At 46.8% G+C, this 17,709-nt stretch overlaps 1 protein-coding gene across 5 annotated transcripts in view; it reads right to left on the bottom strand.

Moving 5' to 3' along the window:
• Nucleotides 1–17,709, bottom strand: part of NTRK3 (neurotrophic receptor tyrosine kinase 3) — a 380,533-nt gene that overhangs the window by 149,620 nt on the left and 213,204 nt on the right. For all 5 annotated transcript variants that reach the window (XM_030317425.1, XM_030317426.1, XM_030317428.2 and 2 more), the window contains one exon: nt 690–878. In XM_030317425.1, the coding sequence (XP_030173285.1) occupies nt 690–878 (189 nt within the window). The remainder of the gene's footprint in view (nt 1–689; nt 879–17,709) is intronic.

Genomic DNA, 17,709 nt, shown 5'->3' with positions numbered 1-17,709 from the left:
CAAGCCACGGAGGCTCCGGGAGCTGGGAGAGGCCCTGGGAGCTGGGAGAGGCCCTAGCAGAACTCAGCAGGAACACAGAGAGGGGCTGGAACCAACAGCAAGTAAGAAACGAGGAGGACACAGGTGCCCTGAGTCCTCTGATCGGAATGAGAGACATCTGCAGAGGGAGGTGAGGTGTCCAAGTGCTGAGACCAGGATCAGATGCTCAGAAAGTGCGCACTTCGGGGCACTGGAGGGGCAGCTAGAGAGATGTTTCCATTCAAAAGGTGCCCACCACCCTTCATTCCCTTGCCCTCTCATGGAGGAGGCTGGGGTGGAGGGTCTGATAGCCTCAGGGGCTGTTGTCTGGACAGAGTCAGGTTACACTTCCTAAATGCAGAGGCCAGGTCTGTAGAGAAGACCAGCCTGGTCTGTGCCCCCTGCCTTACTGGGAGCACCTCTCCATGTGGGGCTGGGGCTCCTGCCTCTGGGCTACTTCTCATCCTGAGCCCCCTCTGCCCCAACGGAGACCCCTTGATGAGGCTATTTTTTTCAAGTTTTGAGACAAACAGGGAGGGTCTCTTAGAGAGTGGGAGGTTAGCAGGTGGCAGGTCACCTCGGAAGGTTCCAGAACCCCAGCTAGGTGGTCTGTTGCCATGGCCCCTCCCCTGCCCTCCCCAGAAGGGACAACATTCTACTCCAGTACTCACACGTGTCTGGCTTGTGGCAGTTGTGTCCCTGACGGAAGTACTGGGGGTTCTCAATGACTGGGATCCGGGTCATGCCGATGACCACCGTGTCTGGCCCAGCGTCCAACGACGAGGGTGTGGTGATGCCATGGTTGATGTGGTGCAGCGGGCTGGCTGAGTCCTCCTCGCCGCTGATGACAGCCACGGGGCCTGCACACACCAGGAGAGACACAGGACTCTGATGAGGTCATGTCTGGCCAGTGCCTGGCCCTGCCCACAGACCCTTTCATGATTTTGGCCACCACATTTCCATAGGAGTAAAATCCACTGCAAGAGTATTCCCCGAACGCTCTGGAGTCTGCATTCAAAGAGCCACCTCTGCATTCTCTTTCTTGACAGAAACATCCACCCTATCACACACCATGGAAACAGCTGCAAAATAAGAGTGTATCAAAATGACTAGCACATGAATTATTTGTACTCCCCCCAAATCCAAATTAGTTCAAAATAATGCAAATTTTACGTGAGTTCTTGGCTTATGTAGGAACAACGGGCTGAAAATTTTTTTTTTACACAGCAGGAACTTGCACCCTGCCCCTCCTCCCTTCAGGAGCTTTAAAAACTATTTTTTAATTTTTTTTCATGTTTTGTTATTTATTTTTGAGAAAGAGACAGACTGTGAGAAGGGCAGAGGCAGAGAGAGAGGGAGACAGAATCTGAAGCAGGCTCCAGGCTCTGAGCTGTCAGCACAGAGCCCGATGCAGGGCTCGAACTCATGAACCGCAAGATCATGACCTGAGCCGAAGTCGGACACTTAACTGGCTGAGCCACCCAGGTGCCCCAGGAGCTTTAAAAACTATTGATGCTGGGTCCCACCTCCAGATTTTGATTCAGTTGGTCTGGGGACAGACCTGGGCATCAAGATTTAAAGAGCTTCTGTGTGAGTCCCTGGCATGGCCAGGATCTGGAGCCTCTACTTAGAACCTTGGAGGCTGAGAGCCTTTCCAGAGTGGCCCTTGGAATCCTACAGGAACGTATGTAGCTTTCGCTGGACTCTATCACCTCTACCTCTCTCAGTCCACGGGGAAATAAGCCCAGTATGAGCCCAGAGGGAGCCTGAGCCAGCTTTCAAAGTGACAGTAATTTGTCTGCATCACTGATAGCCTTCAGGCAACTGGGTCAGTATCCCACTCTTGAAGGATCCACCCTGCCCCAGTGGCTTCAAGGAACATCATTCGTGTCTTCACCAACCCCGACTCCACAATTTTCTAACCCAAAGAAGAAACCCAGTAAGTCGGGTTATTTACAGAGATAATTATTGCCGCCATCTTGGCAGAGCAATGGTTCTGTCTGGTGGTGAGGTTCTCCCATACGTACAAACAGACCCGGATAAAGTGCATTAGCTGTGACTGTGGCTTCATACAACTAGTGTTTGAAATGGCTGCTTTGCAAGACACGTGGTCCCAAGACAAAGTGCCTGCTGTGATTTGGTTTTGCGACTTGAACAATATTTCCACGGCAGAAATCCATTACATCTACTGAAGTTTATGGGGAGAATATTTCCCATCAAATAGAGAGGGGAAGCACCAATGAGGCAGAACTAAAAGGGAGACTAGTAAATGCAAGCTGGGGACCCTGAATTCTACTCCGTCGGCACAGACAGGCTTATTCCAATCCATGACAAATGCCTGATGGTGTTTGGAGACTGTGTGGAAAAGCAGCAATGAGTGGCGATAATCACTTGCCCTGCAACCAGAGAGGCCAGTGCCTGAAAACACCTTGTAAACTTTGAAAAACTTCATCGTGATTCCAATTCATCAGTGAAAGCAGAGCACGGGTTTTTACCACTCCTCCCACCCCAAATGTCTCTAAAATATTAAAAAAGAAAGAAAGAAAGAAAGAAAGAAAGAAAGAAAGAAAGAAAGAAAGAAAGAAAGAAAGAAAAATTAAAGAAATATTTGTACACAAAGAGCAAGAAGAGGGGAGATGAGAAGAAATAAAATATTTCAGTGTTTTGGAAGACGCAATGTAAAATGAGGAAAGCTCGCTTACAGGGACTGCAGGGGGAATATTTATGGAAGGTCAGCTCTGTGGGGTGGCCTAGTACTTGAAGGGACAGGGTCGCCCAGAAGGCTGGGCTAAGGCTCAGGGCTGGAACAAGGTACCCAGGCCATCACCTTGCTCCCAGTCAAGTGGTTGGGTTTCTAGTGGTTTCTAGTGGTTTCTTCCTGGAGAAAATTAACTGGAAGGGCTCCGGGGAAGGACTGGCCCCCTTCTTCTTGCTCCTAGAAGACAGAAACCAAGAATGACCGTGCCTGCCATCTGCCCTACTCCTAGTCTCTTCTGTAGGAGATTCAGGGGATGCTTCTCTGCAGAAACCAAATGCCTCAAAACAAACAAACAAAAAACAAAACAAAACAAAAAACACCTAGCTGTTTACATGTGGCGGTCTCCCAATGAAGCCATGCTTACTTTGTGATCATGCCACAGTGAAGGCTAATAGTTGACAAGGCCCATCTGTGTGTGTAAGTGCTTTCTAATCCTTGATTCCTAAATATGAGAAAATAGCCCAGGATCACCAGACACTTAGGCAAAGCTGCAGCAAGAAAGAGAGAGTGCAAGACAAACAGACAATCAGGGACCGATAGGAAACGGGGGCAATGCAGGGAGCAGAAGACTTTTTTTCTAAATCACTAATGTCCTCAGAGAGACCAATGAAGATATCACACCCATAAAACAAGAGGATATTTAAAACATGAACAATTTAAGACTAAGAAAAAGTCCCTGAGAATTATGACCATTAGAATTCGAAAGTCAAAGAACAGTGGAAGAGAAAGCCAAGGAAATTTTCCAGAAACTCAAACAAAAAAGAAAGAGGAGGTAAATAGAAAGGAAAAGATAAAATTAAAGACTCCATCCAGAGACTCGATCTCTAATTAAAAGAAAGGTAGGGTAGGGAGAGGGAAGGAGAGAGAATAAAAATATTAAAGAAAGGATTAAAAAAATTAGGGAAAAATTTTTCCAAATGATCTGTCTACTCAGTTTCCAGCACAATTAATACACGCCTGTGTGCATATGGTGTAAGCACACGCACCCCCCACACACACACACACACATGCATCAAGGCACAAAGTTATGAAATGCCAGCATCTTGAGAGAAGACGCTAAGAACTTGTAGGAGGGAGGGAAGGGTCCCATTTCGAAAGGAACAGAAATCAGAAAGACAATGCAATTCTCCATTACAACCCACTGTGGCTTCCCTGTGCAATTCCTTCAAAATTTTGACGGACAAGTTTTCAGCCAAAACTCTACCCCTAAAAGTTTATTCACTCATTGTAGAAAGCAAAAGAAAGGTATTTGCAGGTGTGTAGACATTCGCCTCCCCCTATCCTGGGAAGCAGCAGGAGGGGACACTTTGGCAAGACAAAAGTACAAATGGGAAAAGAAGGAATAGAAGATACAGTTCCAAAAAGACCAAATAACAGAAGCCCCCCCACCCCCCACCTCACCCCCTTCTGTTCTCAGCATCAGGGGATGTGGGTTGTTATAGTGACACGGAGGCAGGACACCACATCAGGAGGAGTCTGGAGAAGACAGAATGTTGGGACGTGAGCCTTTTACTGTTTCTTTGAATCTGTGTCTCACGGAGTCAATGGACAGCGAGTGGTCAACAAAACGTTCCAAAGCCTGTAATCTAAAACAGTCTCTGCTTTCTCAACGTTATTCTAGGATCTCAAAGGGATAGGTAAGTGCCATGGGGAGGAGAAGGGTCCTGCTATAGGCTCCTAAGCCATGGGAAGGGATGGGGTCACCCAGGAAGACTTCACAGAAATCTAAGAATAAAGCAAACGTTGAAGCCCTAATCCTTAAAATGCAGGCAGAGGAAGGGGAGCAGGGAAAGGAACATGAGAAGAAACAGCCAGAAAAGCAGAAGAGAATCAGTAAAGGACACTGTCTTAGAAGTTAAAGGAGGAGAATTCCTACAAGTTCAAGAGCATCACATACTAAGGCCAAGTAGGGTGAAGAACGAATATAGGCCACTGTACATGACAACACGAAGGTGGCCTTAATGACAGCAGTTCCCACAGAGGAGTGACAGGAAGAAAACATTCAATTACGGCGGGTTGAGGAGTAAATTAGAGATACCGTAATTGTCATAATAATTTTTATTATTGTGTGCATTCTACGCATCAGGCTCTGTAAATGCAACTCCTTTAACTTTATAATGCTTCTGTGAAGTCAGTACCACCATTTTCCCCATTTTACAGACGGAAGCACTGAGGCATAGAGCCATGCCCTGCCCAAGGTGATGCTGGGATGCAAACCACCAGTCTGCCCAGAGCCTGTGCGCATGACCATTACGCGGCGCTGCCTCCCCGAAAGCGCAGACTGTGGGCGAAATGGTTTGTTCAAAGGGACACTTGGTCAATTCTGGTACATTATCCTCCTCGTGACCATTTGCCTTCAATTGCAGGTCCCTGAGACCCTTTTTAAAGAGGTTCCTCTTGATCCTTGAGAATGGGGACAAGAGTGAATCACCTCATTAGACTCACGAAGATGGATTACGGGTAATTCATCACGAGCTCCGGGTCCCAGAGCTGCTGAACGCTTGTATTCCGCTACAGCCACATCAAAAAGAGCACTGTGCCGTCAGACCGCTGTCCAGTCCCTGAGGCCCTCTTACTCACCTCTGCTCCTCCATAAACCACAGTCCTTAAAATAAAAGCCAATAAAGAGTGCAGAGACCCATCACTTCAAAGAACATAAGAGGACACCCCTGTAGCTTGCTCCTGCCCACCTGCACCAGCGTTCAGCACAGTGCCCAGCACGGCTGCAGCCGGTGCTGAGTGAGGCAAGTCCTTTCTTTGGGACAGGGCTGCCCTGGATACGGCCAGACATGTGGCCTCTGTGGACCTGGGCATTAAAAGCCAGTATCAGATTCATCAGAGGTAACAAATGTACCCGGGCACTGGGAGTGAGGGAGGCTATGCATGGTGGGGAAGGGGAGGGGAGGGACACAGGAACTCTCTGTACCTCCCACCCAATCTTGCTATGAACCTAAAACTGCTCTAATGGAAAATTAGGGGCACCTGGGTGGCTGTCGGTTGAGCAGCCAACTTTGGCTCAGGTCATGATCTCGCAGTTCCCGAGTTCAAGCCCCGCAGTGGGCTCTATGCTGACAGTTCAGAGCCTGGAGCCTCTTTCAGATTCTCTCTCTCTCTCTCTCTCTCTCTCTCTCTCTCTCTCTCTCTGTCCCTTCTCTGTTCACACACTGTCTCTCTCAAAAATAAATGAAAACATTAAAAAAAGTGTTTAAAAAAATAAATGTTAAGAAAGCCAGTCTCCCCACCCAACACACAATATATTTCCCGACACCCCGCAGGATGACAGAACTGCCCCAGGTTGAGATCCACTGACGCGGCGCCTGCATTCATTCTAGGCACTGATTTCTCTCACCAGCTCTGGCCACTTCTCACATCACTGGCCTCAGGGGAAAACCCACGGACCTGGGGCCCCTGGGCGGAAAAAGCATTTCTTCTCCCCTTAATAACCACAGAGAACAATGTATGCAGACATAAAGGAGAGCGAGTAATGGGGGGGAATCTCATCTGTCCAGGGAGCCCCCTGTTTTCCTGAAGCCACCAAAGACTACGGCAGGTCAGGAGGAGGAGTCAAGCTTGCTGTCTTCCAAAGTCTCCCAACACACACACACACACACACACACACACACACACACACACACACCTGTCTAGTACCTGTGACAGGCCTCTCTGCTGCACTAATCCTAATGCAGTACACAATTATTTTGTTATGCCGCACTAACAAAAAGGAAGAGAGACAGGCTTGCAGGCTGTTAAGTTCCAGCTTTTGAGCGAGAGCCAGGAGGGAATACAGGTCTGCTCAGACATTCCCATCACATAATTTTTTCCCCAAACTAGTGCCTCCTTTCTTTTTCTTTTAGATCTATAGTGGGTTTTGTGCTTCCAACCATGCCATAATAGAACCACTGGATAATTAGAGAAAGCTCAATGGCCCAGGCAGGTGTCGTGCCCAGCAGGATGGTCCGAGCTGTCCTTACAGAGTCTTTCTCTTTCACTTTCCGCTCCTTCAAGGGGAAAAAATATGGGGGCCAAAATGGAGTAGCTCAGATTTTCATTAAGTGGTTGATTCCAATGTGGGGTTGGGTTCCCCCAGAAAGCAAAGGTCTCTGATGAAAACATGAGATGGAATTTCACTATGGTAGAGTGAACTCTGACACAGGTGAGTGGAGGCCCCATCGCAGAGGAACTGGGGGGTGCCAAGTTGCCATGAGGTCTGCAGGGAAAAGGCATCCTGCAGAAGCTCTGAGGAGTCAGGGTCCTTAGTGATAAAGGATATGGGGGGACGTTGCATAAAATGAGCCAGGGAAAAGCAACAGTGTCCCTGGTAATGTGTTAACACATAAACACTCACTTCCCCTTTCATCAGGGGGAAGACTTCTTTGGAATCACTTCACCAATGTCCTGCCTTTGTCACTAAAATCTTTCTGTTCCACCAACTCCCTAACTTTCAAAGCATTAACAATTCTCAGAAGACTGTCCCCAAGAAAATCCAGCCACCAATTCAACACAATGGCATTTGTTCAGCCAATATGCAGAAGTGGTTCTCCTCCAATTTCCAAAGGAATGACTCAGAGTCCCAAGGATGTAATTGTGACAATTATTCTCTTTTCATCTGACCCTCAAAATATACTGTTACTCCCATCTGACCAACTAGAACACGGATCCCCAAGTAAGCTTAATAATTCACTTTCCAAAAATTGCCTGTGTAGGAAATGATGGAGCCTGTATCTGAATCTATGCTTGTTCATCTCCAAAGTTCTTCCTCTTCCCACCCAACTACCCATGTTCTCAATAGTATTGCTGACATGAAATATTTTTTGCAAGCAGACCTTGGTATAAATACATGAGGCCATATAAAGAAGCTGGGACATCTGAACCAAGGAATCGAAAAATAGATCACCAAATATCTTCAAGGCAGTACAAACGCATATAAAATAACTCTGGGCAGTCAAGGCCAAATTTATGGCTCAACTATAAAATCCTAGGCCCAGGATCCATTTCTACATTCCTTCATTTATCTTTGTACTTACTTCCAAGGTGGAGGCAATCTCACCAATTCAGAAAACCCTCTTACAACAGTGATTGTTATGAGTGCTGTTCACCAAGTATTTCTAGGTGCTGGCAGGAGGGCAGTTTTCTGTACCCCTTCAAGTTAGGTGCTGCCCCATCGCTTTCTTTGGCTAATGAAAAGTGAGCAGAAGTGACATGCATCACTTCCCCATGGAGGCTTTAAGATCCAGTGTGTGACCTGCCACCTTCTCTTTTTCCTGCCTTGGCAAGTGTGGAAGCATGAGGCAGAGCCTCGGGCCACTCCTGCCCCTGGGTGAGGCAGACACAGAGCAGAAGGCTCCAGCCAACACCAGGCGCATGTGTGGCATAAGTAAGAAATACGGCTTTGTCGCACAAAACCATTGAGATTGACAGGGGTGCTGTTTGTTACCACAGCATAACCTAGTTCATGCTGACTAATACAGAAATGAAACCATCCCCACATTTAACAATGTTACTTGAATGTTTTCCTTCACAACATCTTCAACAAATCTTTACAAAAGTATCCCATGCAAAGGATGCTCCTTTCATCCTCAATGATGTAATTCCTTTTAAAATGTCTCCTCCCAGCTCTCTGTCCCAAAATTGAGCTCTAATCTAATCTAATCTAATCTGGTTCCACATGGAGCCAGACCATGACCTCCACTGTTGGAAGAGACTCCCCCACCACATATCTGACTTGGGAAGTAAAAGAAAACAACCCTGAATGGGTCTCATGTTTTCAATGTGTCAGAATGAAGCAAACAAGCCAACCTTTGAATTAAGAAAATGATTTTTTAAAAACCTCAACCTTTTCCTACTGATAAAAATCAAATATTGATGTGTCCCTGGTGAGTGAGAGCTTCGCATCAACAAATCTGGGAGCAGGAACTCATAAAATGGAATAAAGTGAGAGCACAACAAACACAATTAAAAACCCAGCCACGCTCAGAGAGGGATTCCATTTACTGTCTCATAAAAAAGAGCCTAGTCCTCAGAGGCAAACAAAAGAAAATCAATTTCTTTAATTTTTATTGGCAGATGTGGGACAGAGGCCAAGTGAACACGGGCTGTGCCCAAGAGCGTACCTGGAGACAAGTCACCAAATGTCTGTTCCTGGGCCAGCTCCTGTGTTCCCTCCCCTCTCTGTCTCCTCCAGCTTCCAGACAGACGTAGCCCCCATGACCTCAGGGACTCACAGGCCCTCTAGGCTGCCCAAAAAGCCATGCCCTCCTCACTTCTTGGTGCCCCTTCCTGAATCATTTCCCAAAAGATAAGCTCCATTCTCTGGCTTGAATTCCCTCCCAGCCTCTTATAGGAACCAAAGGTACTGTTCATGCCTCCTAGCTTCCCTAGCTTGGGGGTTCTCATCGGTGATTGAAAATGATGCCTCTGATCAAACAGCCCAAGGGCACACATTTAAGGAAAGAGAAGGCAGGACTGAAACTAAGAACAGTGGCTTCCCTCACCTCAGTTAATCATCACAACCCTGGGGGTAGATCCTGTCATCCAAGGGATGCCACTGAGGAACCTGAAGCTCAAGGAGCTTGACCTTGTCCAAGGTCACAGAGTTAATAAATGGTAGACAAACCCACATCTATCTGACTTCACAGTTTGGGCTCATTTTGTGGCACCATGCTGCCTGACCCTCTAGGATTGTTTTTCTGACACTGGGACAAGTGATAACGGATCAAGTACAATCTCCCTCCCATTCCCAATCTTTATTCCATCGAGAAGCCATCTGTAAGAAATCTGGCTTCATTTAGGAGTGATGCTTATGACATTTCCAGAGGACTTTAGACCCGGAACCTGTGCACCACGTTGTGGTTAGAAGGAACAACTCCTGTGTAGGAGATCCAGGCAGAAGAATGGCAGGCAGCAAGGGACCCGAGAACAAGGAAATATGCATCCTAGAGGGAAGGCAAACATCATCAGCTTTCTCCAAAGACTATACAGACAGCATTTCAGAACATTCCAGGCATAAACAGGAAGCGAATAATTACCTCCCAGTTGCATATGTAAGACAACTGGAATACAAAATGCTGGTGCTTCGGTCCAAGGCCCCACAAAAAGCTTACAGCTCAAGTCTCAGCATTCCTCAATTCATCTTTAGCCACTGTACTTGGACTAGCCAGCGTACCCCAAAATAGGGGCACTCACCTCCCCCCAAAGAATTATGCGGAGCTCTTCCCCCAGCCTCGTGGGACTTTTGGCGAATGGAAGGAGACATCGTACGTTGTGAGCATGTTGTACCAGGTGCTGGCGTGTGGGATCACTGATGTCTCCACACCCTTCCCACACTCACATCACTTTTTCCACTAAGGGAACTATTTTGCGTAATCTGCAACATCTTAGTTCAACACCATGACCAAGAGAGTGACGGGCCAAATTTGTATGAGCTAAAGCCCATATGCCTCTGAGTTTACCTCGTTCACAAGTGGGAAATGCAGTACCTAAAACCCCAAGGGTTGCCCTGTGGATGAAAGGTCAGGAGAGACAGAGGCCCTGCAGGTGCTGGCTGATGGGGGGCTTCCCGGAGGGCCTCTCAAAAGCTGCACGGGCCTCACACACTCCTTTGCAGGCAACAGCTCACCCAGGGTATGCCTGAAGGAAACCCTCCTCATAATGCTTCTGAGTACATGTGGAGAAATGCCACAGCATCTTGTCACCTGCGGAACACCGGGCTTCTTTCCCCAGAATAGCTAACGCTTGATGAGCACTGACTGACCACCAGGCACTGTCCTGGGCTTCGTGTTATATGATCTCATTCAGTGCTCACGGTGGCTGCATAAGGTGGGTCCTGCAAGCAGAGTCCGAGCAGTCAAGGGGTCTGCCCAAGACACACAGCTAGTGAGTGACAGCATCGTGATTCTAAATGGACCAGTAAGACTCCAGAGCCCCAACTGTTCATCACTCCCCTATATCTTCACGGTGCGTAATTGACATGGCCTCAAATTGGTGAGGTCCACAATGAAAACACTTCAGAACAACAAGACCCCTAAATCTCAGACACTGAAATGAGGTCAAATTTATGGATGGAAGTCTAACGATTCTTCCAGGCCATTCTGAGCTTGTAAACTCAACCCCAAGCCTTGGGAATCCTGTGTTCGTACCCAGCTCCCCCTGGGCTTGACAAAGAGCCCATTACCTTATGACAGACTAAAAAGATATTTCTCTCCTTATTAGAAAATGTTCACTGGGAAGATACAAGGCCTCCTAGATGCCTCAAATAGGGAGAGGAATGAGATCACAGAACCTTTTAGAATGGGGGACCCATGACAGATGTTAACTAGGCTTACTGTGGTGATCATTTCACAGTGTATACAAATATCCAATCATTACACTCCACACCAGAAATTAATACAGTGTTATGTGTCAATTGTACCTCAACAACAACAAAAAAGACAGGAGGGTCCCATGATTTTGTGCATTAAAACCCATAATCTAATATCAATGGAAGCCCCTCATTTCTGTATGACTCATTATCACTCACAAGGCGATTTCCTCTCCATGAACTCACTTAATCACCACAGCAACTCCCTGAGATACTCAACACCCCCTATTTCACAGATGAAGAAATGGAGACACAGAGCTGTTAAACTGACCAACCACAGAGTCAGGGGAGAACTCTGACTCCAGCTCTTCTGACTCCTGGTCCAGTGCTCTTTTGAGTTCACATCAAACTTACTTCCTCTAGAAAAGTAAAGGGTGGTTCTCCATCTGGGAGTAAGACCCAAAATGGCATTTCTGGGAGCTGTGAGGACTCCCCACCAAATGGATCTCTGTGGAAGTTGTTTGGGGATTTCAGGAGTTTGGCTGTGAATCCCTTACCTATGATTTCAAAGTGACAAGGAGTGACTTCTAAATCACAGGGCTACCACACATGATAAACCCAGACAAAGGGAAAGTGTGCCTCAGGAAAGGAAGGGCAAGGCCCAAAGTCAGCCCCATCAACGTCCAGCAAAAACTGTCCCACAGAAGGCAGATTCTTGTGATCGTCCTTGGAAGGGACAACAGGGCCCGTCAAGACATGCCCAGTTTTCTCTGCAGTCTCAAGGTGAGAAACCAGGCTTCTCTGGTGGTATCCACAGAGTTCAGCAGGCCCTCAACATCATCTGCTGAGGGTCCCACACCCTGCATTGTCTCACAATAGGCCCTGTCCTTGTAGAGGTGATGGGCTGTTGTGGGTGGGTTTCCTGGCCTTTCTGTGGTCTCTCACCCACTGCTCACTCGACCGGGGGTTGGCCCCTGCCCACCTTGGTTGAACATCACCCAGGCCCAGCTCTCTGTCAAGGCAAGTGTCGTCTCCAAAAGGACTGTATGTCCAGGTCTCAGAGCCCCGTAACAGCAACCCTCCACCTGGCATCCATGGCAAGGGTACCAACATAGATAAGTCACAGAGTGGTCCTATGACATTTCCCTTTGGAAATTAGTTATGCCATTAGCTTGTGTTATAATGTGCACGAGAAACACCATGTCCTTGAAAAACTATGAGAAAATTCTATCTATATTTGACCCCTACATTTGAACTTGTCTGGTCAGACTGTCCTGGGGTCAACACTGAGCTCCTCATTCATCCCAAATTCAAGCTCCTTAGCTCCTGAAGTCTCTAGATCATAAAACCCTAATGGACAAGAATCCTATCCTGTAGATCTTTGAATTCTTCTGAGACCCTAGTAAAATGCCTTTAATACAGCAGGCAATTAGAAAACATACATTGCAGGGGCACCTGGGTGGCTCAGTCGGTTAAGCGGCCGACTTCGGCTCAGGTCACGATCTCGTGGTCCGTGAGTTCGAGCCTCGCGTCAGGCTCTGTGCTGACAGCTCAGAGCCTGGAGCCCGTTTCAGATTCTGTGTCTCCCTCTCTCTGACCCTCCCCCATTCATGCTCTGTCTCAAAAATAAATAAACATTAAAAAATTTAAAAAAAAAAGAAAACATACATTGCGATGGTGCTTGGGTGGCTCAGTTGGTTGAGCATCTGACTCGTGATTTATGCTCAGGTCAAGATCTCACTGCTCGTGAGTCTGAACCCACATCGGGATCTGTGCTAACAGTGCAGAGCCTGCTTGGGATTCTCTCTCCCTCCCTCTCTCTCTGCTCCTTCCACACTGTCTCCCTCTCTCTCAAAATAAATAAATACCTGCTTGGGATTCTCTCCCTCCCTCTCTCTCTGCTCCTTCCTCTCTCTCTCTCTCTCTCTCTCTCTCTAACTTCAAATAATGCATCGTCTGAGAGCTGTCCCAGATATCAGTAGGCACTGCCTCCCAAAGCATATTAGGTTCCTTTCACTGCTGTACCAAAATACCACAAGCTCAGTGGCTTGAAACAATGGAAATGTAATCTCTGACAGTTCTGGAGGTGAGAAGTCCGAGATCCAAGTGTCAGCATGGCCATGCTCCCTCTGAGATTCCAAGCAGAATGCTTCCTTGCCTGTTCTGAGCTTCTGTTGGGGGTCAGCAGCCCCTGAGCATTCCTTGGTGTATGGATGCGTCACTCTCCCTGGTCACGTGGCCTTGATGTGTGCGTGTGTGTGTGTGCATGTGCGTGTGTATGTGTGTGTGTGTCTGTCTCTTCCATTTTTATTGAGGCCATTAGTCAACTTGGATTAAGGGCCACTCTACTGCAGTATCACATCTAAATGTACATCATGACCTATAAATGTAATTTACCCACTTTCCCCTTGATGAATATTCAGAATATTTTTGCTTCTTAAACAGTGCTGCAATGCTTGCCTGTGTATACCTAGCCTTGTATTTTGGAAGGTGTGTACAGTAAACACCAATAAATTCTGCCATTTTGTTCCCCCCAAAAAAATAAAAAATTAAAAAAATAAATGTACATCATGATCACACCTGCAAAGACTATTTGCAAATAAGGTCACTGCACAAGTATCAGTGTCAAGACATCAGTGTATCTTTCTGCAGGACACAATTCAACCCCCAACACAGGTCTCCCACCTCAGCCCCAGGCAGTGGCAGGCATAAGGGATGGTGAGAAAACTAGCTGGGGTGAACGAGGAATGCACTCTACAGGCATTTAACCTTCCGAGGGCAACTTCCCAGGAACTGCAGCACTAAGCCCACTCCAAAACCCTCAAAAAGTGACCCTCATATTTTAGTTCCTGGTTCATGCCACACCTTTCAAATCGGCCTTCTCACCCACACGCTCATCAAATACTGTCTCGCGTGCTGGGCTGTGAGCTAGAGACTAGGGAGGGAGAGAAGACACATTCCCGGTCGTGAAGAGGCCCGCAGGTCTACAGGTGGGACATACGATAAACCAAGAGAGGATGTGGCGAGGATTACGTTACAGGTGTGCCCAGAGCAGTATGACAGCACAAGGGAGAGACATTGAGCCAGGGCAGGAGACAGAGAGGAAGTCAGCCTCAGAAGGACCCCCACCCAGCAAACACTCTAGCCTGGAGGTCCATCACCTTTCATCCCAGCAAACACACACATTATCTCTGCTTACGTGGTGGCTGTCACCTCTAAGGTACCTTGAACCTTGGCCACTGCCTCTGCTCCCCACACACCTGGGCAGCGGTTGGGCAAGAGCCTCGGCAACCCCTATTAATCCCTTGGCTCACTCACCCCTTTCACAGACAAGCTGTAAAGGTGACACAAGCATTTCATTCGAACAGTGCTACAGCAGGAACGGAGAAGGGGGCGGAGGGTCGACTGATTTCCAGCACGTGAAAGCATAAATACAATACCAGAATCAATCCAAATAATATCGTATCGGCTCTGTGATCTCTTCCCTTGTACGGCATGCTTTATATACTGTAGTACCCGTTCCTGTTTGCACACCTGCCCCCATCCTGGGGCAGAGGCTCCCCTGGCCAGGCCAGCACTTAGCAAGTCTCTAAGAAGCCCCTTGAGTCACAGGCAGCAAGGCAATGATGTCACAGGCACACTCCCCAACAGACCGTCACAAACGTGCTGCAAATGCCACGCGTGCTCACACAGACGCACTCCTAAGCAAGAATACACGTGAACTCACACACACAGTAACACCAGTTTATTGCTCATCCGACAGGTGTGTAAGAAGACTTAATGGTCTGCATTTCTTTACAGTTTCACCCCTTCTCCATCTCACGAAATTACTCCATGGGTTATATATATAATATACTTAAGTATAATACACTGAGGATATTAAACACCCAAACCAAATACCCCACAAAGAGGTAGTAAGGTGGATGGAGATAAGGGAGATTCTAGTAGTAGTGAGGGAGTTGTTTATTTTTCTAAAGATGGACATATGAACCAGACTGGCACAAAGGAAAAAAATCCTAAGACTTAACCAGTTAATCTAAAAATGCATATTCTTCTCCAACTTTGTGACTTCCTGCAATCGCTTTTAAGGTATTACTCTCATACTGATTTCCAGAGCAGGTAACGTTATTAAACCTACCAATTCATAAGAACTTCTCATTTTCATGGAACCCCCTCTTCAAAACCTGGCTTCCTCGTGAATCCATTTACCTAAAGGAGATTCAGGTAAGGAAGTAAAACTTGTCCAAGTATCTCTTCGTTCAGTTTACATATGCTTCTTTTGAAATTATTAAAAGGAGGGTGACCAAACATCACTTTCCTAGAGTACTTCTTGTTTATGCCTGTTGCCCCAGGATTGCTTTGGATGAAAAATGACAGGCACCCTAATAGAAAATAACTTAGGCCTCCTGGGTATGGAAGTGGAGGGTGGAGAAAAGAGAGTCACGGGTAGAATCAATTGCTGTTTTGGACTCTAGGCACAAAGGGGCAATACCAGAAGTAGGCAGTGTAGCCAACATGCTTCCATAATTTTCTAAATTCCCCATGAAGCAATCTTTGGAGGGGCTGGCATGTATCTTCTAAATATCCATATAAGACAGTGTCCTTCTTGGGCGGTCAATAAATACCACTTGATGATGATGATGCAGCCAATGATTTTCCCTTCCCTCTTCTCCCTCTCCTCCCTTCTCCCCCAACCCCCTTTCCTCGGGGTACAGGTCAATCAATCTCAGGCCATCTTGATCTACTTGGAAAGCTTAACTGCCATGAAGCTAAACCACTTGTCCTCTGGCTCCAATCTCTTAGAGAAATTAGTGCCAATGGAAGTGTCAGTATCAATTTCATAATGTTATTGGATGAAGGCAAGGCTGGGCCAAGTCCCATATTCCTGACAGGCTATCAAAGTGATGAGGATTATGGGTAAGGAGACAGACAGCTCTGACAGGAAAGGCAATGACTCAAGATCAATTAGACTGACAAGACTATCTTTAAGCCATATCACTTAATGCTGACACTAGTACCTTTCCCACAGAGATTTGGAATACTGGATGCAGAGTTTTCCTGGTGTCTCCAGGGGTAACCAGAGAGCCTGGAGGCCTGCAAAGCAGCCTCTGGCCCTACACTTCTCCCGAGAGAATCCGAACAAAGGGCTCCAGCGAAAGCGAGGCTCTTGCTCTCGTGATGGGAAGACTAAATATCTGGCCCCCGTTTTCCTTTTTCTTTCCTGCCTTCTAAAGAAAATGTCAAGATAAAATGTAAGCTACGTATTTAAATTTAATTCCTTTGCAGAGTCGAGGGAAGGCTTAGGATTATTAAAATGGAAATCAAGATCTTGTAAAAAGTCAAACCGTCCTAACAGGGAAGCAGATTTGTCATGGAAGGTAAGAACAACAGATGGGTGCCACTAGGGTCCTGAATTCCAATCCAGGTTCTTACCCCTGGCATTGCTGTGAATACAACTGCGTGCGATCAGGAAGCGGTCACGTCATTTCTTTGGGGCTTCATGGTCTCACATAAGGTCAACCGTAACCTCGTGCTACGCTGTGGCACGATGAGGAAATGAAATGCCAACAGCACCAAGGGCAACAGAGGGATCAGAGGATTTTTTTTTTTTTCAGACCTGGCAAGGTAGGCAGAAATTGCTTTTGTTTGGTTTTTGTTTGTTTTTTTTCCTGCGCTTGACACAAGATACACAGAAATAGCCCTGGAGCTAAGGATGTAGTGGATATGCTGATGGGACTGAAGAGAAAAAAGCCAAGTCTGACTCCTGCTAAGCGAGTACATGCAAGAATGTTATGCTCACACTCCCTCAGTAGTAAGCCTAGACTATTTTAAATCCTCTCGGTTAACAGCTTACTTCCCCTCGTTCTCTTGAGTGTCCGTTCCCAGGGCAGCCAGTGTAATTACAAGCCTGTGAGGTTACAGCTAATTTAAGCAGGTTGCTTTATTATTTTTTAATTGCCTAACAATATTGTTTGTTAGCATTCTATTAAAAACCCCACAGTGTTTCGTAATGGAATTTTAAATTCATCCTCTTTTCAAGCGTCCGTGTCAGAATATGCGTGTGTTTGTGGGGTTGGCGAACACCAGTGTTAATCAGCCGATCCAGTCGCTAACCTCGGCAGTTACGCAAAGCAAAATGATGGACGGAAAAGATCAGTATATAGGAAGCCTTGGCTGGATAATGTCAATCCTGGCCAAGAGGTGGTTGTCAATATTATCTGGAACTGCTGACTTCCCAAACACACTCAGAACATTGGCCTAATATGCAAATGTGTGAATCAGGGGATTCCTCCCAAGGTGCCTTTAAATAGCAGGCCCTTTAAAGGCACAGTAGTACAGATGTGGGTATTTTAAGGTCATTAACCAACTGGAGGAGAAGTTGGGGCAGAGAAACTGGAAGTGTCAGAAGCCTCTGCTAATCAAAAATGGTTCAGAATTAATGATGAAGCATCTCTGGGACTGGTGAAGAAGATTCTAGGGAACTGTTAAGAAAGTAAAGAACTTTTGTTAGGCACACACGTGGTATTGTTCTCCTCATGCTCACAGACCCAAACGTGATGTACTTTATACTCAACGATTCGGAAACCTACCTACTGGGAAAGTTTAATGTGTTATCTTTGTTGAAGGCAGGAAGTCT

The sequence above is a fragment of the Lynx canadensis genome, chromosome B3 (genome assembly GCF_007474595.2).
Source record: "Lynx canadensis isolate LIC74 chromosome B3, mLynCan4.pri.v2, whole genome shotgun sequence".
Taxonomy (NCBI): Eukaryota; Metazoa; Chordata; class Mammalia; order Carnivora; family Felidae; genus Lynx; species Lynx canadensis.
This window is presented reverse-complemented; position numbering and strand designations above follow the sequence as displayed.